The 26907-nt window shown below is 53.6% G+C and overlaps 8 protein-coding genes across 8 annotated transcripts; 5 read left to right on the forward strand and 3 right to left on the reverse strand.

Moving 5' to 3' along the window:
• Positions 1–1171: 1171 nt before the first annotated feature.
• Positions 1172–7814, reverse strand: AB675_2966 (Conidial yellow pigment biosynthesis polyketide synthase; the record flags this gene model as incomplete). The annotated part of the gene is made up of 5 exons (XM_018142978.1): positions 1172–1213; positions 1262–2992; positions 3046–6344; positions 6398–7485; positions 7537–7814. 5 exons carry the CDS (start codon positions 7812–7814, stop codon positions 1172–1174), a joined length of 6438 nt encoding a protein of 2145 aa, XP_017996402.1.
• Positions 7815–11550: 3736 nt separating this feature from the next.
• On the forward strand, positions 11551–13038 carry AB675_2967 (uncharacterized protein; the record flags this gene model as incomplete). The annotated part of the gene is made up of 1 exon (XM_018142979.1): positions 11551–13038. One exon carries the CDS (start codon positions 11551–11553, stop codon positions 13036–13038), a length of 1488 nt encoding a protein of 495 aa, XP_017996418.1.
• Positions 13039–13497: 459 nt separating this feature from the next.
• Positions 13498–14275, forward strand: AB675_2968 (uncharacterized protein; the record flags this gene model as incomplete). Its single annotated transcript, XM_018142980.1, has 2 exons — positions 13498–13608; positions 13658–14275. 2 exons carry the CDS (start codon positions 13498–13500, stop codon positions 14273–14275), a joined length of 729 nt encoding a protein of 242 aa, XP_017996434.1.
• Positions 14276–15818: 1543 nt separating this feature from the next.
• Positions 15819–18478, reverse strand: AB675_2969 (Striatin Pro11; the record flags this gene model as incomplete). Its single annotated transcript, XM_018142981.1, has 4 exons — positions 15819–16078; positions 16145–18013; positions 18060–18340; positions 18378–18478. 4 exons carry the CDS (start codon positions 18476–18478, stop codon positions 15819–15821), a joined length of 2511 nt encoding a protein of 836 aa, XP_017996437.1.
• A 594-nt stretch (positions 18479–19072) lies between these two features.
• Positions 19073–20142, reverse strand: AB675_2970 (DNA repair protein rad14; the record flags this gene model as incomplete). The annotated part of the gene is made up of 2 exons (XM_018142983.1): positions 19073–20023; positions 20065–20142. 2 exons carry the CDS (start codon positions 20140–20142, stop codon positions 19073–19075), a joined length of 1029 nt encoding a protein of 342 aa, XP_017996399.1.
• A 702-nt stretch (positions 20143–20844) lies between these two features.
• AB675_2971 (uncharacterized protein) lies at positions 20845–22680 on the forward strand (the record flags this gene model as incomplete). The annotated part of the gene is made up of 2 exons (XM_018142984.1): positions 20845–22116; positions 22513–22680. The coding sequence occupies 2 exons, from the start codon at positions 20845–20847 to the stop codon at positions 22678–22680; spliced, it is 1440 nt and encodes a 479-aa protein (XP_017996377.1).
• Positions 22681–22712: 32 nt separating this feature from the next.
• On the forward strand, positions 22713–23807 carry AB675_2972 (Farnesyl pyrophosphate synthase; the record flags this gene model as incomplete). The annotated part of the gene is made up of 2 exons (XM_018142985.1): positions 22713–22838; positions 22884–23807. 2 exons carry the CDS (start codon positions 22713–22715, stop codon positions 23805–23807), a joined length of 1050 nt encoding a protein of 349 aa, XP_017996357.1.
• Positions 23808–24570: 763 nt separating this feature from the next.
• Positions 24571–26880, forward strand: AB675_2973 (Glycogen [starch] synthase; the record flags this gene model as incomplete). The annotated part of the gene is made up of 6 exons (XM_018142986.1): positions 24571–24646; positions 24704–24801; positions 24848–25123; positions 25170–26030; positions 26303–26614; positions 26773–26880. 6 exons carry the CDS (start codon positions 24571–24573, stop codon positions 26878–26880), a joined length of 1731 nt encoding a protein of 576 aa, XP_017996350.1.
• Between the last annotated feature and the right edge of the window lie 27 nt (positions 26881–26907).

A 26907-nucleotide genomic window follows, 5' to 3' on the forward strand; every position in this document is an offset into this window, starting at 1 on the left:
CGGAAGTCGAAGTCTATGATGAGACAATGATCATCGTTCCTGGCGTGGCGACCACTCAGCGTCGATAACGAATTCTGTAACGTCCGCACTGGTGGTATTGTCATTTGTTTCTGTATTTTTCTGCCATGATGTACATCGATCTACATGCGAGGTAGATTTGGTGGATATGTGAGATTTCTGACAGCTGTCTAACCAGATTGACTTGGGTTCGATGATGCGGCGATGTGATGGATGTTGACTTCCGGCTGCATCGAGTTGCCGAAGGTCAAGTCCAGAACGAGTATGCACGATTCCAAATGGCGCAAGACAACTCTGCCCTAGAACCGGCTATGCCAGGGCGGCTCAGCAGGTGGACTTGGGACTCACTTTCGCAACAACGCGACGCCTTCTCGGACAGCCGTGGCCCGTAATGCCAGAGTATCAGCACAGGAGCAATCTCTTGAACCCGTCGTGATCGTGACCAGGACGGCGTCCAAATGGAGGAATTGCGCGCGTGGTGAGTGTCGATCAATGCAAATGCAGAAATTACAACCCAAACGGTGCAAACGCTATCGATTTTACTTTCGGCTGTGTGTGAAGCCGTGAATAGTAAACGCCATAAACTGTGTACCGGGCGTGCAGATCCTTAAGGCAACGGACGAGCGTTCGAGGCAGGCGCCAGATACGGGAAGAGCGATCCTGGCAAAGTCCTTTTTAACGGTGACACAAGGCAAGCACGAGGCAGCAGCACTTCACATAGAGGATGGAGAATTTGATGATATCGCATTCAATGATATCGCATTCAATGAAGCAAGAACAATGAAAAGCCTTCGTCCAAAAACGCGACGAGGCCAAGTATCCTGTTTCTTTTCCCAGAACCCAAATTTTCTTCAACGCCATACCATAGTGAAATGCCCAAGTGCTCTGCCATCAACTGCATGCACGAAACCAACTGATTAGCAGGCAGGTGCCTCAGTATATTCACAACCCACCCCCATAATCAAACATCGAGGAATTGTAGTTGACAGTCGTCCTTCACAGCGGGAAGTCGGCCCACTGGAATTTCGTCTGGTGTGTCAAAAACAAAATCCGTGCAAAAGTCTCCCAGTCTAGTGATTAACTCCCGTGTAGGTCGCGCAAAGCCGTTAAATGGTTATCATAGAAAATCGAAACACGACCGATGATGATGCTCTTAGTTGAGTGAATCGCGAATGTATTGCCCGACGCCCTTGGCCTGTAAATTGTTAGTGATGTTTCTGGATGTCGGGGATATGCAACTTACCACTGGCGGCTTCATCATCGTGAAGTGATTGCCGACGACCTTGACCATCGAGCAGTTCTCGGCTCCAAGAAGCTTGTCCCAACCATTGGGTCCGAAATCATTTCGGTTCTCCAGCAGCCACTTCATGCTCTTCGGGTCATCTGCTTGTGGTGGGGGTTTGGGGTCACCTGGCTTGCCGCACACACCATCAGTCGCCCAGATGAGCAATGTTGGTGGAGCGTTGAAGTCGCGGGTGGACTTCAGCTCTGGTCGGTAAGCGGTAAGCGCCTTGATGCTGTACTCAAAATGAGGCAGCAACCAGTTGGGCGTCTTACCGGTACCAGTACCGAGCAGCCCTATCTCGTCGAAGAAATGGTGAAGACGAGCAGGCAAAGGCTCTAGTCTGATCGGGCAGGGCGAGTCGATCAAGATCAGCTTCTCAACGTAGTACTTCCGGTCGGGATACTGCTTCGAAAGATCAGACAGTTGTCGAGTAACCTCGTAGGCGACGACACCGCCAGCTGACCAGCCTCCGAGGACGTATGGACCGATGGGTTGACGGCGCATGACTTCCTCGAGGTATAGCTTCGACACACCCTCGATACCACATGTGTAGTTGGTAGGGTCCTTCATGAAGGGGCAGTTCAGACCGTACACGGCCAGGTTCTTGCTGTCGATGGCAGGGATGGACACGTAGGAAGTGGCGGAGCCGGATCCGTCGGGGAACAAGAACAGATTCTTGGTGGCGGTCTTTGGGTTTCCTTGCAGCAGGACCGAGGTTGCAGGAGGCATGTTCACAACGACCTCGACGGGAGGGGCTGGGGGCGCAACTGCAACCACCTGAGCCACGACTTCGGCTTTACGCTCGGGAGCAGGAGCGGCCTTGGGTGTGTCAAGGCCAAGGGCCTTGCGAAGGTGGCCCAGCGATGGGTTGTCGGCCAGAATTGATGGATCAAGATCGATCTCATGCTCTTCACGAAGCTTGCCAAGGACCGTCAAAGCCATCAAAGAATCCATGCCCAGATTGCTCAGGTCGGTGGTTTCGGTGATTTCATCGAGGTCCATTTCCATCTCTTGAGCAATGACGACACGGATGGTCTCGATCATATCAGCACCTGAGCCGCCAGTTGCAGGTGATGGGGCCTGGGCCACTGCCTCGACCGCGGCGGACTTCTGGCTCTTGACTGGGAAATCCTCGACTTCAGGAGTGGTAATGCCAGACTCAGCAGACTCGTCGTCGCTCTCAGAGCCAGAGTCGGTTGACTCGGTGGAGCTAGATTCATCTGCGACTTCAACAGGAGCAGGCTCTGGTCCGGACAAGCCAGAAAGATGCTTTCGCAGGGCGCCAACGGAGGCGAAGTCGGTGAACAAGCTGCTCTCGACCTCGAGCTCAAGATCCTCGCGGAACTTGCCAGAGATCGTCAACGACATCAAGCTGTCAACGCCGAGGTCGGCCCACTGGATGTCATCTTGCAGCTCAGAGTGGTCAACGGCGACTTCTTGAGCGATGATATCGAAGGCCTTGGCGCAAAGTCCTCCGGTTGACGCCGGCTTTGGAGCAGCAGCTTTTGGTGCCTTGGAGGCTTTGACGGGCTTCTTCGGCTTCTGCTTGGTGACAGTCTTGACTGCAGCAGGGATATCCACCTTCACGGGGGTACGCTCGACAACTGGAGACGACTTCGCAGCTGGAGCTGGCTTGCTTGCGGCGACAGCGCCAGCGGCCTTCGGCTTTGGCATCATCACGTCCATAAGCTTGCGAGGAATGTTCTGGAAGCGAACACCCCCGCAAACACCGACAACCTCACGCTGAGAGTTGAAGACATAGACATCACCTTCCTCATCTTGCTTCCAGCGCATGGCTGCATCTTGACGTAGGCGGTATAAGTCTGGTCATACTTGAGAGGCTCCAAGAAGCGAAGAGTCTTCCATCCGTGGGAGATATAGCAGGCTTCTTGAGGATTGACGGTCGCATTGACAGTGAAACCCGAGATGTGGCAAGCACTGTCGATGAAGTATGGGCTGAAGAAGAAGTTGCCAAGCTCTGGACCAGCGCGGAACTTGATGGTACTGGTGGCTTCGAACTCGGGGCCGTCGAAGATGACACTCTGCATGCCCTGGAAGGGATCAGAGTAATCAACAAGAGCAGTGAACAGCTTGTAAGCCATAGCACGGCTGCACTTGTCGGCTTCTCCATTTTCCATCTTGTGCTTCAGGAGATCGATGCGTGACTGAACAAGATAGGCAGTACGGGCCCACTCTTCCTTCCATGCTTCCGGGTCCTCGAATGTGACAATGGCATCAGCGTGGGTGACATCCTTCTTGCCATTGTTGCTGGTCACGGTGAAGTGAGCGTTCTTCTTCTTAAGGTCCATCTTGATGGTAGAGGTCATGATCTGATGCTCGGGCTCGTGGATGTTCTTCAGCAGCAGAGGGCTGTTGTTCTCCATGGCGCCAATGTTGATGTGCGCCTTCTCACCGGGCTTGACCAGCTTATAGGCATAGTCGCACAAAGTGTGGCAGATATCAGCGTACAGCGTAGATGGGCAGAGGCCAGAGCCATTGACAAGATGACCAGAGATGAGAGGGAAGAGCTTTGGAGACCCCATGTCAGACTCTGCAACGACGGTGACAGTGTTGCCATCGACAACCTCAGAGACGATGCCTTGAACGGAGTCGGTCAAGTACTTGAGCTTCTTGGCAGGCGCTGCAACAGCGGGTGCAGCAGCTAGAGCAGGGGCGATCGCCTTGGGATAATCGCCCTTGTAGATCAGCCAGTCACCAGTGTATTGCAGCCAGTAGTTCTTCTCATCGAAACCGTAGGTAGGGATGTTGAGGACTCTCAAGCTCTCATTCTCCTTGTGGAAAGCGGTCCAGTTGACGGCTTTTCCTGCTGTGTAGAGGCTGGCCAGGGACGTGGAGATGATCTTCCAGGGATCCTCGTCGCGGCGCATGGTAGGCAAAGCAGAAGCCGACAGGCAAGACTTGACCATGCTAGAGCAAAGAGGATGTGCGCCGACCTCGAGCCAAAGAGAAGTGTCACTTATGGTGGAGGTGGCCATGCCAGCGGACAGACCGCCCACGAAGTCCACAGTCTTGCGGCAGTGACGACTCAGATAGAAAGCATCGAAGACGCCACCAACACTGACAACATCACTGAGGAGCGGCGAGATCACCGGCACTCGTGGAGGCTGGAAGTTGATCGCCTTTGCAAGCTTCTCGAAATCGGCCAAAATGGGGTCGACTTGGGAAGAGTGGAATGCGAACGGCAACTTGAGCTTGGTGCACTTCTGCCCAGCATCAGCCAGTTTCTGAGCGACAGTATCGATGTCGGCCATCGTGCCAGACAGAACGGTGTCAGAGACGCCGTTGATGCAAGCGATTTCGATCTTGCCATTGCTGTTAGCAACGACATCCTGCAGACCAGCGACGGGAGAGCGGACGGCAAGCATTGCGTGGGTGCCAGCGGTGCACTTCTGCTCCAGCAAAGACGCTCGCTTGCCGACCAGGTAGATGGTGTCGGCAACGGAGAGAACGCCAGCAGCTTGAAGGGCAGCATATTCACCCAGCGAATGGCCAATGACGACACTAGGAGTGATGCCCCAAGTTGCCCACAAACGAGTGAGAGCCATTTGGATGCAGCACATGCCAAGTTGAACGACAGATGGAGGCAAGTTCTGGACCTCGACCGAGCCGTCAATCAAGGGCATGATCGAAGGCAGGCCCTGACGGAGAGCAATCTCGTTGAACTCCTCGATGTCACCGCGGAACTGCTTCGAGGTCTCGAACATGCGCTTTCCCATAGCCGTGTATTGTGAGCCCTGACCAGTGAAGGCCATGGCGATTTGAGGTGTAGCCAGAGGAATAGGGTTGTGCGCCTGCTGTTGAACCGTCTTGAGAGCAGTTGATAGCTGAGCGACTGAGGTCACCGGCATGGCAGCGCGGTAGGTGTAATGAGCGCGACGGGCTGTGGTGGTGTATGCAAGATCGGGCAGGCCAGCATTGGGGTTGGTGTTGACCCAGTTCTCAAACTTGGCGAGCGTCTTCTTGAAGGCACCGAGTGACTTGGCCGATACAGTCACGACCTGAGTACCGCGGGCGTCTGAGGTAGGAGTGGAAGGGACCTCAGGACCATCCTCCATCAGCATAGCAGTGTTTCCACCAGCCGCGCTGAAGTTGTTGATGAAGGTGATACGCTTGCCTCCAGCAGGGCGCGGGAATGGTGTCGTCTCCATAGCAATGTTGACGTTGCGCTCCTTGAGATCTGGTGCGAAGTTCTTGTTGATCTGCTTCTTAATACCTGTGTGAGGTGGAATCTTACTCTTTTGAAGCATAAGCAGAACTTTGATCAGAGCGCACACACCAGAGACGGCCTCGCCGTGACCAATGTTGGACTTGACAGCGCCGACGTAGAGTGGCTGGTCTGGTCTTCTCTTGCCCTGTCTCGGAGCGAAGACTGATGAGACAGACTCCATCTCAATGCCGTCGCCAGCCTGTGTGCCAGTTCCGTGCATCTCAACGTAGTTGACATCGTTGCAGGGCACGTTGCATTCTTTGAGCACCTTATCGAACAGGAAAGACTGATTCTCGGCGCAAGGATGAGTGATGGAAACGGCTTCGGCAGAGTGGTTGGTACCGACACCGCGAATAACGCCAAGGATCGGATCCCGGTCGCTCAGCGCATCGTCCATACGCTTGAAGATGACAGAGCAAACACCATCGCCTCGGCAGTAGCCATCAGCATCATTATCCCAGGTCTTGCACGAGCCGGTCCTTGACAAGAAGTGACCGCGAGAAAGACCTGAGAAAATATCTGAGTTGGTGAGAACGTTGGCTCCACCGCAGAAAGCGGTGTCACACTCGCCAGCTCGCAGCGAGGTGATCGCAACGTTCATGGCAGCGAAACTTGACGAGCAAGCAGTATCGACGGAGAAAGATGGTCCGCTGAACTTGAAGAAGTAGTTCAGACGACCAGGGCCGAAGGCGCGTACACCACCCGAGATGAAGTATGTATCAATGTCCTGGGCAGCATTCACTTCACGCCAATCGTCAGAAGTTTGACCATAGAAGGTACCGATCCTATCGTGCTTGGTGGAGGGTGTTCTGCCTGGCACGATACCAGCCATTTCCATGGTTCATAGCCAGTTGAGAGCATCAGACGCTGCATGGGATCCGTCTGCGCAGCCTCACGAGGAGACATGTTAAAGAATCGAGCATCGAACAGACCAGGATTTTCGATGAAGTTTCCGAAAGGTGTGTGTGATGTGTTCTTCTTTTTCGATGTGGGATCGGTGTGTGAGTCGACGGGGAACCTGTCGGGTGGGACGGGCCTGTGCACATCCAGACCCTTTTCCAGCAGCTCCCAGAACTTCTCGTGATCCGCAGCGTCTGGGAAGCGACCAGCGAAGCCGACAATGGCGATATCCGATTCTTTGCGAGACTTCTGCGTGCCTGCTGCTGCAACTTGTGCCCAGGTTGACTGGTCCTCGAGGGTGACCTTTGCAGCTGAAGCTTTCAGCGCAGAGACTACGCTACTGGCCAGATTCGTAGGGCCAACAGCGAAGACCTTGGCCTCATCGAACTTGCCAGTAGCTGTGTACTTGAGCACCCTGTCCCATCTCAGAGGCTCAATGAGGATCTCTTTTAATGATTGCTCAATCAAGTCGAACCCGGTCTTTGCCGGAATCGGCTTGCCAGTCACACTGGAGCAGACAGCGTATCTTGGGACAACCGCACCGAAAATCTCTTTCGTCTGCGGGCGCAATACTTTCTGGATGTCCGAGGCGGAACTGAGGTGAGATGCGTGGTATGGTGCGTAAATCCCCACTGGGGCGTTCTTGTGTGTTCTGAAAAACTCTGAGTTCTCAAAGGCCAAGTTCTTCGTCTCCGGAGGTCCAGAGATCGTGACTGAAGTAGCCGAGGAGCCACCGATCCACAGTCTGTTGGAAGGGGGCGTGTTGTGTTCCTTGTGGAAAGCATCGAGGGCAGATTGAGCCGACTTCTCATCTGCAGCAACAATGGTAGACCACGAAGGAGTCTTTCCCTCACCCTGGATCTGCAATCCAATCCTTCCAACATGTGCGCCAGCGCGGAATGCGAGTCGAACGGCCTCGATAGCCAGGGGTATCAGTGCGGTAAGGGAATCGACCGAAGCAACGGTCGAAGCCGCGAGAAGCCCGGTACAAAGACCGACTATTCTCGCATCGGCATTAGGAGAAATGTATGATACTGAACGCTCTTCAAATGCTCTGCGTTCTGATTAGTCTCTTAACCTTCAAAAACGTGGTTCATGCTCATACCCGATAAAATGGCAAAATTGAGAAATACAAATCAAAACGCTGTCTATTGCGGGATCCTTCAGCTCGCTCCTGTAGTAACGGTCGACGAGTTCTTGGATGGTTGTGAAATTCGGTACGGCTTTCGAGGGATGTGACCTGTGTTTATTTTCAAACTTCACAGCTTCGCCAGCTCTCTCCAGGAAGCTTTGTAGCAGCACATTATCCTTCCTGGTGAAGACCTTACTGAAAAAGGCCCGGGCATCCGCCGTTTGGTCCCCAAACACGTATACTTCCTCCATGCTGACGGATGACGGAGGGTACAACGAGTGTCAGGGTGTTTGTGAAGAACAGATAGAGAAGGGGGTGGAAGTTCCGGCTATCATATAAGGATACGGGCTAGAAAGAGGCCAATTCAAAATAGACCCAGGGCACAGGGAAAGGAGGAGAGGTCGAGGGTGGATCCAGCCAGCACGCTCGAGATCTGCATAGGAAATGAAGGCCCTGGCAAATATCCAAATCTGGAGAGGCTTTGTCTAGGAGCCCCATTGGCAATGTAGCGGGTATGAGGATGGTCCACATCGATCACTGTGTTTTGTAAGGCCATACGTCGATGTATACTTCGGAGACCGAGAGTTTTACAGAAATGCTGGTCATTCTGTATGATCGATACTGGAACAGGCCTCGATAACCAGACTGCGGCGGCTAGCGGACTGTATTCCCTGCATTGATTTCGTTCAGCTCGAGTATTATTTCAAGACCAGGCGAGAAGATTGAGGCTGGGCTGATAGGAGAAACCGATACGAAGGCAAGGCTCAGGGGCGCGGGTAAAAGTGGACCTCTTGTTCGAACTCCGGTAGCGCTAACCCTTGTCCTGGTATCTCTCCTTCTGATACAAATCTCTGACTGCAGCGACCATGACTATAGCTGGCTCGGTATGTCGATTACTGCCACGGACGAGCAGTCGAACGCATCGGTCTTCCACGGACATGTTGGAGTGAGAGTATGAGGTTGTACAGCAGAGCAAACTGCTGGGATGAGGTTGGCAGAGCGATACCAGATATGATTTTGTAAAGACTATCTCGAAGCCAGATTGGGAGTTCCTTCAGATCCACCGTAGATGTCAATCACGTTAAAGCAGGAGCAAAGTTTGACTCCATCTCAGAGTCAAGTTGTAATACACATTGAAGAGGAATTCAAGTCGTCTCCTGCGACATTCCTGCCACGATGCGCTTTCGCCATGACAACACCGCAAGACGACCCTCATCGGTGTGGGCGTATATTGGTTTGTTTTCGCTACTATGCCATATCCTTCCGCTTTGCCTATCTGCAGGTTCTGACGATAGGCACGTCAGTGGGTAGGACGGCAAAGGCGACGCCTTGGTGACACACCTCCAAGCCCAATTTCAAGGTGCGGCGGAGAGCATCAGGGGAGTGGGTAAGTATCCGGAGTTCTTTTTGCCGCCAAACTCGCTTCGGCTAGCCCGCGTACTATAATTAAGACGTTAACAACCTTGCAGGCTGTACTGCCTCGTTTCGTCACCTCGTTTGAAACTGATCATGTTAAAACCCTCTGCTCCGTATCTAGCGAGCTGCTAGTCCATCAAGTACTGATCAGACCACAACGATAATAAGGCAGCCAGGTCAGTGCTTTCCATACGGTCCTCGTTGAAGTCTTCGGCAATTCTGCCTCGTCGAAGTGACCAATCAAGCAACCGTGACGAAGCCAAAGTACGAGGGCCGTTACCGAATCGCGATGCTCGAGTATTCTCGAGGTCTCCTAGTACTTGCAAAGCTCTGAAGCTCGTTGCGAAGAGCTGGTGTCTTCTGAATCACTGCCACCGATGGGTGGCAGGCCATTCGTGTGGCCCTGATGTCCACCTTGCTGTATACAGATGTATACAGGTATATAAAGTACACTTTTTAACGGTCGTGTGGCACACCACATCCTTGAGGTCTATTTGGGAACAAGATGCGTACGCGTTGGAGCTGACAGCCCCATCAGACAGCCACAGCAATGAATTTCACGCAATATCGACACAACAGTGCGCTGCGCTGTGTAGTTCGTTCGGAAGGACGTTGCTCAGTATCATCCTAGCACAAGATCCTGTATATGTCATCGCCTAGGTAGCGGACAGTCTCAGATTTGGAGAGGCATGTCGGACTCCCTGACAGCTTGTGGAGGGCCCTGCGCGGATTGAGTAGCAATGAGTTCTTGCTAGATCGGGGACGATGGTGTGGAATGTGCTACACTGTAGACTGCAGGACTTACTAGCAGCTGCGTTCCACTGTGCTCTGCACAGTTTGTCCAGAAGCCTGTCAGACTTCCACCCGTGGACGGTAGCAGAACTCGCCAAGCATACGGCCTCACAATAATGACGGTTACATAGCAGGTAAGTTATCATCTGCCTGTGGCGGAACTTGTGACCCACCTCGAGCGAAGGAATGCCAAGGCCGTTGCATATCCATGATGAAATTAAATCTTGATATGCCGAAGCGAATTGCACAATTGATAACAAACTGAACTACACTTTCTCCACAGCCCAGGCGTGGCAGACGCGTGCGATCGAAAACACTCAGCTGGAGGTTTCCAAGAAAACATGACGGCCACGAGGTGAGTACTCCGCATCTACAAAACGCATCAACAACTTTTGGAATTCTGTCCCGTCACTGAGACGCATTTCCGTCACCATAAGACCCGAGAGGTCCATACCGCGCGCAGTCCAGTCCGTATGCTTTGTACGCAAGCTCCGTTATCGTAGGTACAATATCGCGCTGCGCTTGATGCAGAAGGAATCCCTTATTACCTAGGTAGGTCGCAATGATGCGATACAGTCTGCCCCCGAGTTCGGGATCGTCTTGCTTCTACGATCAAGCCAAGGAATAGTCCTCACAAAGTTCCGCAAACCGCCCCGCTGGCTTTCGACACCTGTTGCTTGTCGTCAGGGGCGTACTTCCTTCGGACAGCGTGCAAAGGCCTACGAGTCGCACCCGTGTCATACGATGGGACTTGATCATGCTACGGTTACCGCGGCTCAGGCTGTGCTCTCTGCCCAGGCCACAGCGCATCGGAAACCGAGGCTTCGAGATCGCCAAAATGCTTGTCGAGCCAAGCCATCTGAAAATAGCTGGAGGGTTTCCAAATGGGGCCGAGCTAGGATTTTGGTTACCCCAATATCGTTACTGCGTCTGCCATTGTCCGTGTCTGACTACTTACCAGTTCTGAGATGTGCAAAGATGCTCGCAGTCCGTCTGAGTCAGTTGCGCAACTAGAAGGTCACGAACTGCGAGCAGTCCTTCTCTGCGTTCTGCGTGGGACATCGCCCCAAAGAAGGCCCAATCCGAGTTCTCGACAGACCGTCAAGAAAAAGGAGAACCTGTCAAATTTCAACAGAAGCGCGAAGCTTGTGCTCCCTTTTGACAGAACTCGCAATCGAGACCCCAGTTCACGATTCGTTCCGCGTCCTTGTTTTCTTTGCATGGTGAAACTTGCCCCCCTGACCAAATTATACACTTTCATGCGCCTCGCCTTCCCGCAGCGCTGCCAAAGCTGCCATGGCTCATGGACTCATCATGGAGGTATCAGGGGCAGTGGTCGAAGCGATCGGGTGGCTCGTGTCTCACGCTTTGCCTGGCGTATTCTGCCTGGTCTCTGACCGGAACACGAACAGCAAACATGGCAGAGAGCCGACACTTCGGTTGCTTGTCGAACACCTGTTTTTGGATTGTGGTCAATAAACGTGCACCGCCACGGCTTCCCCTCCAGCAAGGACAGGGCGGATGTCTTTCCTGGCATATCCCATGTCACTCTTGAACCCAAAATCTTCCATTACTCTTCTCTGCACAAACTACGTACCTACATTCTCTCTCCTTCATCGCAACGTGTACACATTCTTTCGAACATTTTAACGTGCCCCTCGTTTTCCTTGATTTTTTAGCAGCGACGCGATCTCAGATCTGATACCGACTAAAACGCGGGTGATAGTCCCATCGCAATTTCAATAGTCCCCACACTATCAAGTACCAAGACCAGTGACTATGCCCAAACTGCAGAAGCGGTCAAGTTCGACTCCTCGGACTCCCTCTGCGTCTCTTGATGGTGGCCCGCGATATGAAAGCTTTCCGCAGAACACGAGGCAGCCGATCCCAGTGACGCCTGGAGAAGTAGCGGTGTCATCAGGAGCTCTTATGAGCAACAATCCTTGGGTACAACAGACACCATACTCCAACTTCTCCCCAGTCTCGCCTATCACGCCCATGCAACCGACGATCATGACACAGATGGCGCAGCCTGAGCCCCAGAGACCTACCAGCTCAAGAGCGTCGGCCGACGTTCGAAGACTTGATGGAACTCCCTACCCATCAGGCGAGAAACCGGTCAAGGTTGCGAAGGACATGCACGCAGGAGCGGTTCCTCCAGCTTACCACGGCGCACCAGCAGTGGTGGCTCCAGAGAAAGCTGATGGCTGCTCGAAGCCCAATTGCAACAAATGCGGGAAACGAAAGACGGTAGTGGCTGAACAAACATCACCTCCTTCCACGCGTAACCCACCACACTTCTCGCGCCCAATGTCCCAATCCTCGACTGTTGCGGGGCCGTCGACGCAGCCGATCAAGAAATGCCATAAGTGCGGGAAGAGCAAGAGGCCAGTCATCGCTCCAGCGCTCCCACAGCCAACTTTCGGTGCTCAACACCGATTCTCCTCGCAGTCCACAATCGTCCCATCTTCAGCGCGGCCGCAGCAGCCACAGCTGTCAATTCTGGCGGGTGACAATCTGCCTCGCCCCAGTGTGCCTGTACTGGACATCATCCCACCTAGCGCTTCCACCTACCGACCACGAGACTCGACAATCAGCACCATGAACGACGCCGCACCGCTGATCAAGGGTATCCAGCAACCGAAACCAGAATACAAGCCATTCCGAGCTGGCTCGCTGATTCGGTCTCTGTCAAAGCGCAGCAGCAAATCGAGATCCGGCCCACCCACACCTGGCTCAGACAAGGGCGAGCAGTCGTCCAGCGGTGGCAGCGGCTTCATGGGCTTGATCCGCAAGCAAAGCACGCGCGACTACACCAAATTGGGTGCCGAAGAGCCGCATTCCCGGCCGGCTTCACCATTCTCGTTCATGGAGGCGCCCAACGATGACGCATTCGAGATGCGCCCGATGACCGGCAAGGAGAAAGAATTCAATGTTGATGGTAACGGCAGCGACGGCACGCGATCGCCTTCGATCAAATCCCCGGTAGGAGGCGAAACACTTACAGTTACGCGGCCGGAGGTGTATAGATCGACATCGAGTGCGCGCGAAGGAGATTTGATGCTGGCAATTCCGGAGCAAGGGGGTGACAACAGACCACAGCTTACGCGGTTCAAGAGCTTGAGGAGCGGTGTCTCGAGGGCGGCTAGTACTGTGAGTCGGTCAGGGAGTCTGAAGAGGTTGGGAAGTATCAGTAAGGCTTGGGAGAGAAACGATATGGCGATTGATGCGTACCAAGGAGAAGGGGGGACCATTTCGGCGTACTAAGAGTATATCTTTTCAGTATTAGATGACCTTACGAACTCGGAGTACTGCTGAATTGCAATTTATCACGTCCTCTCGTCTTGCTGGTTTTCTTGAAGTGAGATAGTAGAAGTGAGGTGGTCAAAATTGAAGCGTCTCGGTAGATGGTTTTATGTGATGAGCTTCAGCCAAGCACATGCATGATGACGACCTGGCAAGCCCTGAATCAGGGCCTTATGATTTCCCTCACCATTTCAGGTTGCTGACTTGCCCGATTCGCAACCTCAATTCAACTTGAAACAGCAGTGCACGTCGACAGTTCCAAGTAGGTGAGATCTGAGTAGCAGTCGGAGCTTGCACGGTCCACCAGCCACTGCAGCCCACCTCACTCCAGCATCTCCCCGCCTTTTACCCAACCTGGCCGCATTTGCACTCTACCACGCCGCCCGTCGCCTCGAGAACAAGCGACAGGCCGACGCCAACATGAGCGAACTACAATTCGCCAAACAGTACCTCACCACGCTCGACGCGAAGGCTACGAAGTACCAGCCAGACCATGTCTTCGATCCCAAGACTTTCGAGACGCGAGTACCCGTGAGTGCATGCCTGCTTCCGACTGGGATATGACCTAACCTGCTTCCAGTACACACTGCCCAAGTTCCCACATCCACCATACCCAGAGCCACCCAAGACCTCTACTGCAGCAGAGCCCGCACCAGGCTCAACTCGCACCACCGACACAGAGCAGGCCTCTATCAACCTCACGCTGAAGTCGAGCCGCAACCCGAACATGACCTTGACGCTCTCTTCCCTTTCCTCCAGTACACCAATCTCAGAGATCAAGTCCTCTATACAGAAGCACCTAGGCGGGCCCTCTGTCCTGCCAGACGTGTCCAAGATCAAGATACTACATAACAAGAAGCCTATACCGAGCTCTAAAGTCACATTAGGCGATGCATTTGCGGGTACGGAAACGGAAGGGCAGAGTGATGTGACGCTCAGTGTTATGGTCATGGGCGGAGCACCGGATCCGCCTCCTCAGGGTGCGGCTACAGAGACTCCGTCAGCGGCGCCGGCGACATCGTCCGGTCCAGAGTCTGAGAAGGCTGCTGTAGAGGCCGCTACTGGAGGCTCGCAAACGGATGAGCTCGACGATGGATTTTGGTCGGACCTGGAGTCGTTCCTGGAACAAAGGCTCAAGTCTCCTGGGAAGGCGAAGACTCTAGCAAGAACATTTCGGGCTGCCAGCTCAGCGACATGATTAAGATACCTGCTCGCAGTTGGCTCTGGTTGTGCGCCGACAGGTACGTCAAGTAGTAAGAAGGACCATCCCTCCAGACTAGACCGGCATCTCGACGACTTCAGAAGAAACGACAACAGAGAGCGGAGTACGAGATCCCTCGAATTGCTCCGCAGGATCGAATTGTCCACACAGACATGCTCATGGAAGAAGTCGCATCACCTGGAACGATAGGCTTCAGCTGGCCTCTGTGTTGGACACGTCATCCTCGGGGCAGGGGCGCAAGGGCGAAGCTTCAAGAGTGTTCAACGAGCATCAGATGATGTGTTCGCGATGACCCACATGACTGGATCTTAGGGCACATCATATTACCGACAACAGTCTTTTATCACTGTTCACTCGAGCGAAGTCAGTGCACAAAGGTCTGGGGTGTCGATTCTCGCGTTGGATCAACAGTACACATTACGCAGGCCTGTCTCACATCGTGCAATGTCAATGTGATTTGGGCTCTCGAACCTTGTTTGAAAGGACGCACGTAGTCAGGGATCGCAGAAGGGACAATGAACGAGGGCAAGATGATGTTTCGAATCGATCGAGACCGGTTGACAGGAGACAGAATCTCGCCTTCCGGTCTTGCGAATATATCTCCTCAAGACAACACAAGAAGACACTGATACACTACAAACGTGGTTGTCTCGCTGCCCACAATGCAAAACGCCTTTTCAACAGACCGCGTGCAAGAACGGCCTGCTATAGTCACTAGTTGGCACAGAAGAAATGTTCCTGCTGGCCAATATTCTCCGTTTCTGAAAAAGCTTGGACAAATGCTCAATCTCCTGTGACCTTGAAACGGAGATGTATGCTACTGAATCGTCCAGGTGACAACAAGTATGCGCTGACTCTTTGCCTCTGGACAATCTTCCATCAGATGACATCCCTCGCATCACTGAGCATGTCTCCTAATCTATCACGACACGATCTCCTCGCTCCCTTGTGTGCCATCACTTCCTCCCTTGGCAGCAAAACCATCTCTCCCCGTTCTCAACCACCTCAGATCGCCCCAGCCAGAGCCACAACGTGAATATCTGCCGCGTTGCGTTCCTGCTGACCAACCCATCAACACCAGCGGTCGCACCGTTCATCCTCGCTGCCCTCCCACCCAGCCTCTCTCATCAGCCGCGAATAGCTTCGTCCCGACCTGCCAGCCACTGCAGCGGCGCAGCGTGCCGGAGCCAATCCTCTCGCACGCTCGTTGCTAGTGAGAATCTTTAACGTCTTGTGCGCCTGCTTTGCTGCCGGCAGATCGGGTCCTTTCCTGCGGTTTGGTTCGCTGAGAATGCAGCCCAACCGTGGCGCGTGGCGCCAATCGCGATGAGAAAAGAAACCCCCGTGAGAGTGTACAACGGTGGTAGCGAGATGTTCCTAGCTGATCCTTGGATTTGTACCGCCTGTCAAAGCGGTGGCGCCAAGTACCTCGTAGGAAGCTGAAGCATCTCCAATTCGCTTACAAGCCAACCAACCCAAACGGTTGATGATAGTGTTATGCTTTGGACGCTACACCACTCTACCGACTAAACACCTTGACCGCACCATCTCCAGCCGCACTAACGACCCACCGACCATCGGGACTCCAAGCCACGCTACATACGCCCTCGCCTCGCATAACGCGATGGCTCTGGATCTCTTGTGTACAACTCCTCTTCTCCAGATTCCAGAATCTTAGACTGGCGTCGTGGCCTCCACTGACAAGTTCCCTCCCGTCGTGCGACAGCGACAGCGAAGAGATGGCCGAGGGGTGGGCGAGCATGGTGTATGTGCATTGGCCTGATTTTGGACATCAGTATTCTGATGGGCAGCGTTACACGGGGAGTCCGGGGAAGCAAAACTTACCGCTGTTAGCGTCGAAGAACCGAATGTACTTGTCTTCATAGCCAGCAATTACGACACCTTCAACGCCGCCCTCGCCTCCGGTGGCACCATGCACCACGTCGTCTTCTCCTATACTGCCTCTCCGTCCAGGCGAGACTGAAGCTGTTGTGTCGAAGCCAAGGGCAGATGCAACGACAGTGTTAACACCTGTATCCGGTGTCCCGTCGTAGGTCTCTTGGCTCGCCATGCCGACCATCTCTTCTCCTGTCCTAGTGTCGAAGACCAGAATGCTGGCATCCGTGTAGCTAACCACGAAATGTTGTCCATTCGGACTGAGGGCTGAGATCGAGGTTGGTGCCGGACTCTTGACCCGCTCGATTCTGTGTACAAGTGTGTAGTGGAATGATGTGTTGCTCGCAACGCTAGGCTGCGGGGAGCTGGGGAAGTTCGAGCCCGCGGAGATCGAGTTGGCTCGTCTGCTTCCTCGTGTACCACGGTTAGAGCCAGTGTGTGGCGATGAGAGCTGAGGAGGTTGGCTCACGGCCCAGATCAAGATCGTGCCGTCTGCGCCTCCAGCTGCCAGCAGAACTCGATCGGGACCGCCAAAAGATGAACAACGTTCACCAAGGATCGAGCCCGATGTGCCGGGTAGCACACACAACGCCCAGACAGCATCCTTGTGTCCATCAAGAACAGCTTTGGAGTCGACTCGGCCCCTTTCCCACACGCGAACGGAGCCGTCCTCGCCACCAGAGAAGATCCAGCCATCACCACTTGCTCGTCCTCCGTTGGAAAAGTTAGGTGACGCTGGACATGCGGCGAGTGAGGTGACTGCACCAACATGCCCTCGATGTGTGAAGTGAGCTATTCGGTCCAAGTCCTCGCCCATCGTCACACTGTTGCTTGCGTATGACGCCGGGATATGCCATCGTTTGACACCTCCATCGTCGCTTGCTGTACAGAATTCCGGCTCCTGTGGGCTGCCACCGCCGGTGAAGATGACAGCACGAACGACATCAAGGTGTCCTCGCATCGCAAACCTCACTTTGAATTGAGTGTTGTCTGTTCTCGGATTTGCCGCCAGATCACGGATCTCGTTCTGACCTTCACTCCGTCGTCTTGCTCCTGAGCTCTTTCTTCGAGATCCGGGTCCGCGAGGTGGCGATTTTGAAGGTATCTGGTTGGCACTTGGGAAGACCTCCATGTCTGGACGGTGTGGAGGAGGTTCCGGAATGTCATGCTGAGGTGGACTGTCGTCAAAGTCCCAGCCGTCGATCACATCAACCTTTGGTTCACCAATATCTCGTGGAGAAGGAGCTCCGTCATCCTGCTGAAGTCGGCCATATGAATCATAGCTGTGCGAGACTGACTCAACCTGCTCTTCTGAGGACATTGCCTCGTCGTATTGCGGAGGCCGGCGTAGGTCAGCCGCGGTCATTGGCTGCGGAGAACGATCGAGGGCACTGCGCTGCTGATCTCGAATGGCCAGCTCCGCGTGATTGATCTGCGTATTGGTCCTGGACAACGGTGCTGGTTGATGTGGAGGCATCTCTTGTTGCTGCTCATGTTGTGCAGCATTCTCTCGGACCATTGCCATGTCTCTATCACGGTTGTAGACCTGATTCTGCCGCTTAAGCTGGATGTAGGCATCTTGAAGTTCCTGTTGCGTCGGTTGACCGTATTGAGTCATACTGTTAGCCGGTAACGAATCTGACATCTCGGGTAACTGCTGTGATCCTGGAAGGACGTGGTACGATATCTCGGAACCGCACTTTGCCAGATAGCTCTTAGACTTATCGCGCTCGCGCTCCTGTCGAATGCCCTTGATGAGATGGTTGTCGGCATTGATGTCGGTCTCGAGGCGACTTATGCCTTTTACGACTGGAATCTCTGCTATGGATCAGTTGGGAGCCGAGAGACTGCGGCCAACACGTACCTTTTCCAGCCGCTTTTAGTTCTTCCCTCGCGACATCTCGAGGGTCTCGTGATAGGTCCGTCTCTTCGCCCTTGTTCAGAGCTCTTATCTTCTCTCGCTCTTTACGTAGAGCCATCTCCAGAATCTTGACATGCTTCTCCAGATTCATGCGGATGCCGCGAGCGGTTCTACTCTCGCCCTCGAGTGTGGCTATCCTCTTCTTCATTTCTTCCCGTTCAATCTCCCAGGCATTGCGGTCTCGCTCGTGACGATGCCATTCCGTTTGGAGGAAGCGCATGACCCTATCGAGAGATCAGTACCCTGTTGATGTAACTGGACGCAGTAAGCATACCTTGCAGAGTGTAGGCTTGAACGCCGCCAGGCTCAGCGCCGGGGAGACCATTTCCACCGTTGCCTCCAGCTCCTGACTGCCACGCCATACTGCGCGTCGAGGCGCCAATCGAGCGGCAGTCACGCCGGCTATCTGTCCATCCCCAATCAATAGATATGTGTGAAGTTGTCCGGTCACTGCTTTCTCGACCGCGGACGTAGAATAAGGGTCTCGGTGTTGCACTTTTGCCGGTAGAACCCAATGGTGGATCTGCTTCTGTCCAGTGTTGAGATCAGGCTTGCTGTCTAGATGAGAAGATGAAAGAAATATGTAGCAAGAAAGGACAAGCATGCAAGTTTAGAGAGCGTGTGCTAGCCGACAAGGTCGCGCGTGAGGTGTACGGAGGGTGCAAGTCAAGCAAGCGAGACTGAAGCTAGCGCCGCTGCAGCCAACCGCAGTGTTCCCGGGTATGCCAATGGGAATTTGAAAAGGAGCTCGCCGCTAAATGCCCTACCAGGTAGTGCAGATTTGGAGATCGTGAGGTCCTGTGCTCTGCATTCTACTGCCATCCTCCGTTGCCTCTATGCCAGGTACCAACGCAGGATACACCAAAGGAATTATGAATCATGATGTTGCGTATAGTTACACATGAAATCACATGGGGTATCATTTGGATCGTGGTAATACACGCCGTCGCTAAACCTTAGAACTCGAGCTCCTCGACCTCGAGCCCGCACGACAGGCATGTCTTGACCGGCACGCCCGTCGCAGGATTGTCGACAGCTCTGCCAAACTCATGCACATGCCGCCCATCGCCCATGTCGTCGCCAAATTTGCCCGACTGTCCCCTCTGGCTACGCTTGTGCGCTTCGTACTTGGTGCGCTTCTTGAGTTCGGCCAACTTGTTCTTGAATTTGGTCTCCTTCCGCTTCTTATTGTCCGTCTGCCGCCTCTCAAATTCCGCGTCCAATGCCTCAGCAGAACCCCAACGCTTGTCAGAGAACGCATAATCCTCAATCTGACACCGCAGATACAGAAACATGTTATGCCAGGTGGCTTTGTGAGGGTTTGGTCGTTCAAGATGTGGCAGCAGAGACTCGTCCTTAAGTTCTGAGTCGGTGAGTAGATAGTCTTCCTTGACTTCGGTCTTGGTCAGCAGACTGTACTTGTCCGGCAGTTTGTCTTTGCAGGTCTGGCAGACAGCAAGGCTAAAGATATCGAGCCATTTCCAATCCACCTCACGCGCGCCGCATTCTCGGCATGATGGTGTCGCATCGTCTTGCATTGCACTGATGCCAGGCTCGAATGGCCCAGCCTTCTGGCTCCTCAAAGACTTCATCAATTGTTGCCGCTCCCACTCCTTCTGTGTAAGTCCCGCCGGTTTATTGTCCTTCTCTTGGACATGCATTGCCTTGTTGTGTGGATCGTCCTCGGCTGTCAGAAAGCCGCCCTTGCTGTCAGTCATCTTACTGAAGTCATAGTCAATGTACTTGGCCATTCGTGCCGGACGAATCGAGTCAAGTGGCCTACTGTCCACCACGCGTGCATCCCTGTGTGAGGCTGGCGACTGTTGTGAGAACATTGCATGTGTACGTTTCGTTCCCGCCGACGCCGGTGCCGGCTTTGAGGCGGCTTCCGCCTCGCGCTGTTCCCTCTGGCTTTGGCCTTTAGTCGATTGATCTCCATTCGCCGCACCTGCTCTGGCGTGATGGGTGATCTGGCAGATCCTTGGCCATTGGGCGCCGGCGGCGGCGTCGATGGGCGAGTTGCCATCTTGTGTGCGCGCGTCAATGCGACAGGTTCACTGCGTAGAGGGTGAGATGTGTTCAATGTGGCGATTCCTTGATGTGAAGGCGGCGCATGTAAGGCGGTTCTCATGAGCCACTTGCAGCATTGCTACGGCAGACTTTTGCGACCTAGAGCGTCAGCCTGAGTTTGTCGAAACAATTCGTTCCCGACTTTTCTCACATCCTTCTGAATATCAGCATGATGTGGGAGCGGTGTCTGCGATCTGTATGGGCTGTCGCGGTAGCCGCGGCATCCTCAGCGTCCCAAGCGTCATGTGGTCTCGTCTCGGGCCATCATGAATGGTACTTTTGCCTGATCCGATGCTCACAGACTGCAAGCCGCGAAATCACCAGACATTGCACAAGGCGTCACCCAACAACATAATCGAAGCAGCGCCAGCAGTCCTGGCTAGGACAATATCATGATAACTATCTCCAGCCTCGCGGACTGACAAGACACAGCTGCTCGACAATAAGCCCGATGCAAGTTCTGATGAGCTGAATTTAGTAGCTCAGACTTCCCGCGTCCCGCATCTCGCTTTCCGTTATGGTGGGTGCGGCTGTTCACATACCTTCTCGAACTCTGCCCGCACGACCACCACGTTGCCGCTTCTTTTCCTCTTGCCATGTGCTTCTTGTCTCACACTTTTTTTTCTGGTCTAGACATTTCTTCCTGCGAAGGCATCTGATGTCGCCAGACTTGCTGACCAGACAGGACAATGCCTGTCAATTGACCGACTTCGATGCCAACGCTGACTTTTACGGCTTTGGCATTCGACTGGGAGTCTACCTTCAGTGGTTCTCAAGCTGGATCGCGAACACACTGGACCCTGACAATGCGAGCGAGAACCATGAGGAGAACTCGATCTTCGTCTTGGCAATAGCTATCGCACTCGTCCTGGCCTTCAAAAGCGACGAGCTGAAAGTCTCTGAGGCATATATCCTGATGTTGATCTGTACAGGCTATTTTGCGATTGTGCTCTCCACATGGGGCATACGACTGCACCTTCTCCGACCTGGACCAGTCCATGTTTCTCCTATGTTCTGGCATGGCAACAGGATCGACAATCGTGTTCGCAATACTAGGTTTTCTAAGCTTCCCGGGGGTAATACACTTAATGCCATGGCCAACCATTACCTCGCTCCGCGACAGATGCCGCTGTCTCAGGGTGGCAGCGTCAAGCCCACGGGTCTTTCCTGGGCGGGTGCTGTATGGCGCTCACTCATCGCTCTCTTTGTGTTGTCCCTCAATCTCTTCCTTTGGTTCACTTACGATCCCGATATCGAAGACTCCGACCCCAACTGTCGACCTACCATCTACTTCTTCGGGAGTCAGCATATTACTTCCGGGCTCCGCTACTTCTTCATCGCGGTCCTCATCATTTTCGGAACTATCATCTTGCAGCTTCTGCTTCAAATGCTCTCGGTCGTCTACTTTCTAGTCGTCAAATGCGTCCTGGGTCCGATTTTCGATGTTCTACGCCTGGGCGCTCTCAAGAATTGGCTTCTAGATCTGATCCATCGCCGCCTCCAACTAGCGAACCATCATGGCATTGTGCCCACCCAATCGATTACCTACCTGCACGTTCGCAGCGCTCTGTTCGCCCTATCGGCTCAGAAGCCAGCTCCCGGTCACGCTCCACACGTTCATCCGCATGGGCACCACGATCAAGGATATCGGCATTCTATGGTCCTGGTCTTGGGATGGCATGTTTTCCTGCTCACGCTCATGGCTTTGTTCATCACGTTCATCGAGATGACAATACAGATCAACAACATACAGGGTGCATTCGTCATTAAATCGACTTCACAGCTCATCCCCTTTGTGATCGGTCTTGTGTCGATGGTTAACACGGTTCGGCAGCTGATGCTGGAATGGTACGAAGAAGATCATCCCAACGAGGACAACACCCACTTCGTGTTGTCTGGCAGTATGTCTGATCTGTCTCTGCTGGGAATGGTGATCGGCACTGTGATGAAATTCATGCTTGGTGCTCGAGCGGCCGAAAGAAGGTGCCAGTGTCGGGCTCTGAAAGTCCGCGAGAGATGAGTGATTTGCCGGTCACTGAGAGACCCGAAGGCCATGCAGAGGTCAGCACAGAAGCAGTCAACCATCAAGCATCTTCGTCAGAGCATCTGCAGCATCAACAGCAGGAGCATTTCAAGCATGGTTAGCATTCAATAGATCACGCGGACGAGATGTACTTGAGCTCACGGCGTATGCATGCAGACGTTCTCCTGTAGCTCGTGAATGGACAGCCACGGGTAAACCTGCTGCTACACCTCGAACCAGCACAGGAAAGCCTACTGCGACTCGGTGAGGGCGCCCATGACATTCGAGTGCTGATTATGCCAGAGTGTTGATGATGCCCTCCGCGGACAGCTACGGGCGGGGGTTATGGAGATCGGCGGTATCAACGCCGCAGGCTTGGCGCTGCAGGTACCACGCGACGCCGGAGCAGAGTTCACCGAAGCTGCGGTCCTCCGACAACAATTTCTCAACAGTATTCTGAGCACCGAGTGATCCCAGGCTGACACTTTGCTGGGTTGCTCAATATGTCTGGACCACAGAAGCACTCACGCGAGGCCTTCCTGAAGATCTTTCCGTCCCTAGTCGAGGACATCAAGCAGTCAGCTACACGGTACAATGTGCCACAGAATGCGCTGGACTGGCTCGAGAAGGTGGGCATGTGTACGAGCGTAGATTACTGTTCTAACAAGATCTAGTCGGTCAATGCCAACACTCCGACCGGAAAGCTCAATAGAGGCATGTCGGTACCGGACTCTGTCTCACAACTCCTCGGTCGTCCTCTAAGCGACGACGAATTCCGTTTGTCTGCCACTCTTGGCTGGCTCACAGAACTCCTACAGGCATTCTTCCTCGTCAGCGACGATATCATGGACGGCAGCATCACAAGAAGAGGAGAGCCGTGCTGGTATCGACAGACAGGTGTCGGCATGATTGCGATTAACGATGCGTTCATGCTCGAGTCCTCGATATTCCTGATCCTCAAGAAGCACTTCCGTTCGCACCCAGCATATCTCGACCTAATCGAGTTGTTCCACGAGGTGACATGGCAGACCGAGCTCGGCCAGCTGTGCGATCTCATCACGGCACCAGAAGACAATGTCGACTTGAACAACTTCAGTATGGACAAGTACACTTTCATTGTAATATACAAGACCGCATACTACTCCTTCTACCTACCTGTTGCCCTGGCCCTACACTACCTTCAGCTTGCCACACCGGAGAATCTCAAGCAGGCGCACGATATCCTCATCCCGATGGGTGAGTACTTCCAGATCCAGGACGACTGGTTGGATGCGTTCGGAGACCCCGCAGTCATTGGCAAGATTGGGACAGATATCAAGGACAACAAGTGCGGGTGGTTGATCAACCAAGCCCTACAAATTGTGACGCCTGAGCAGCGACGATTGCTGGACGAGAACTACGGCCAGAAGGACGACGCCAAAGAGGCCAAGGTTAAAGAGCTGTACAACGAGTTGAATTTGAACCAGAGATACAAGGATTATGAAGAGAAGCGCGTTGGGGAGCTGCGGCAATTGATCTCGAAAGTGGACGAGTCGTCAGGACTGAAGCAAGGCGTTTTCGAGACATTTCTCGCCAAAATATACAAGAGAGGAAGCTGAAATGCCTCAGACATAGCCTGAAGGTGCAAATGCACGTGCGTATCGGTCCGACAGCTTTGAGCGGGGGCTTCCTCACGGAGCGGGGCAACTTGAACTTGAAGGCCTGGGGAAAGTTTTAGTTAAGGTAATCCCTAACAAGTTGACGTCGTCCCAAGCTATAGCGTCACCATGCATCGAGAGTACCTTTCACGTCGCTTCCCTCGCTTGAGAAATACAGCATGCTCAAATGTCTTCCTCGATCTTTTGGATCTCTCCCACACATTCACACACGCTCGACACATTCTTGTCATCGTCATCACCTACCCGTCACACTGATCACTATGAGCTTCTGATCTATTGAACTCTGAAAAGAACATTCCCGCCGGTTGCCCTCACCAACGCGGATCTCCACTTCCAGGCGGCATCAGGCCTAATTCATAATAGCTCCCGCCCATTGTTTGAGCGAGACTCAGCGAGCACACTCTGCTCGGCATACCTTTCCTTGAAAAGCTATTGTACTTTCCGTCGCTGGCCGTGTACAAGTAGCTCGCTGTTGGCTTTGCATCAGCACTTGCACAGACACCTCACCGTCAGTGCTTCAAGTCGAAGTGTCGTAACGCACGGACCTGGAAGCGGCACATTCGACCGACGAGAGTGTGGGGAAGAAAGCTAGAAGCTCTCCCTTCCTTACCAAATTCCGCGTCTGTGCAACAGCAGCTCGACGCTCCTACAAAGCCCCGATTCGTCCTTGATCCCTTCAACTTCGACGTCAGAAGCCGCCAAAATGAACGGCGACTCAGGCAAGCGCGATGTCAAGAACCACCTGCTGTTCGAAATAGCTACTGAGGTTGCCAATCGAGGTGCGTACAGAATCGATCTCCATCTGATCTATACTGGCTGACTGATCTCGTTCACAGTGGGTGGGATTTACTCTGTTCTCAAGTCCAAAGCTCCTGTCTCGACTGCAGAATATGGCGATCGCTATGTCCTCATCGGGCCTCTCAACAAAGCTTCGGTAGGTGCTGAGAAGCTATGCGAGGCCACACACTGATCAATCCCAGGCTGCGGTCGAAGTCGAACAAATCGAGCCGCCACAAGGGCACCTTCGCGACACAATAGCTGCCATGCAAGAGAGAGGTATCGAGATAATGTATGGACGTTGGCTGATCGAGGGCGCACCACGAGTTCTTCTCATCAATACCGGTACCGGCTACCGGTGGCTCGACGAGTGGAAAGGTGACCTGTGGACACAGGCTGGTATTCCGTCTCCGGCTAGTGACCACGAGACCAACGAAGCCATCGTGTTTGGCTATCTTGTAGCGTGGTTCTTGGGAGAAGTATGCTGACCCTGTGGTCTTCTGGGCATGTGCTGACATTGTGTAGTTCGTATCGAGAGAACAAACCCGGGCTGTCATCGCCCATTTCCATGAATGGCTCGCAGCTGTTGCGATACCACTGACCAAGAAACGGCAGATGGACCTCACCACTATATTTACCACTCACGCCACGCTCCTCGGCCGCTACTTGTGCGCAGGCTCAGTCGACTTTTACAACAATCTCCAGTATTTCGACGTCGATTCTGAAGCTGGCAAACGTGGTATTTACCACAGATATTGCATCGAGAGAGCTGGCGCTCACAGCTGTGATGTCTTCACAACCGTCTCTCACATTACTGCCTTCGAGAGCGAGCATCTCCTGAAACGCAAGCCCGATGGCGTCCTCCCGAACGGTCTTAACGTCAAGAAGTTCTCCGCTGTTCACGAATTCCAAAACTTGCATTCCGTACAGAAAGAGAAGATCCACGAGTTTGTGCGAGGCCATTTCTACGGCCACTTGGATTTCGACCTCGAGAACACGCTCTACTTCTTCACGGCCGGGCGCTACGAGTATCGCAACAAAGGCGTCGATATGTTCATCGAATCCCTTGCTCGCCTGAACCACAGGCTCAAGACATCTGGTACAAAGACAACCGTCATCGCATTCATGATTATGCCTGCGCAGACTTCTTCACTATCAGTCGAGTCACTTAAGGGTCAGGCCGTCACCAAATCGTTAGCCGATACTGTCGGCAACATCGAGCGTGGTATTGGACGAAGACTCTTCGAGCGCGCTGTACACTGGAAGGAGGGCGACCCCATGCCTGACGAGAAGGAGCTGATAACACCAGCAGACCGAGTTGTCCTCCGAAGGAGACTATTCGCTATGAAACGCTCCGGGTTGCCGCCTATTGTCACACACAACATGGTAAACGACGCCGAAGACCCTGTCTTGAACCAACTTCGGAGGGTTCATCTATTCAATCAATCCTCCGATCGCGTCAAGGTCATCTTCCACCCAGAATTCTTGAACTCCGCCAATCCGGTCTTGTCACTCGACTATGACGATTTCGTGCGCGGTACACATCTCGGCGTGTTCTCATCATACTACGAGCCTGGGGCTATACACCCGCGGAATGTACCGTGATGGGTGTTCCATCGATCACGACGAACCTGTCTGGTTTCGGATGCTATATGGAGGAGCTTATAGAGAACTCGTCCGACTATGGTATCTACATCGTCGACAGACGGACGAAGGGCGTCGACGACTCCGTCAATCAACTGACCGACTTCATGTTCGACTTTGCTCAGAAGTCTCGCCGGCAAAGAATCAACCAGAGGAATAGGACAGAAAGGCTTAGTGATCTTCTCGACTGGAAAAGAATGGGCATGGAGTACGTCAAGGCCCGACAGCTTGCTCTGCGCCGCGCATATCCTGCCTCGTTCCAAGAAGAGGCTGAGTTCGACGATATCATCGGCGGAACAGAACAAAAGATCTCAAGACCACTATCTGTGCCGGGCTCGCCACGGGATCGCAGTGGATGATGACACCTGGTGACTTTGCTTCTCTGCAAGAGGGCATGGAGGGACTGAACACCGAGGATTACATTGCTTGGAAGCTTCCGTAAGTCACTTTCGGTGCTACAGAGGCGTTACTGACCAGCTGCTAGGAGGAAGAAGAGCCCGACGAGTATGCCTTCCCACTTACACTCAAGAAACCAAAGACCGGCGCCGACTCGCCCGCTCCGCTTGTGGGAGGAGCCAATGGGGCGTCGTAGTGAAGCACTCGGGAAGATCGTCGACAA

The sequence above is a fragment of the Cyphellophora attinorum genome (assembly GCF_001299255.1).
Source record: "Cyphellophora attinorum strain CBS 131958 chromosome Unknown Contig31, whole genome shotgun sequence".
Classification (NCBI taxonomy): domain Eukaryota; kingdom Fungi; phylum Ascomycota; class Eurotiomycetes; order Chaetothyriales; family Cyphellophoraceae; genus Cyphellophora; species Cyphellophora attinorum.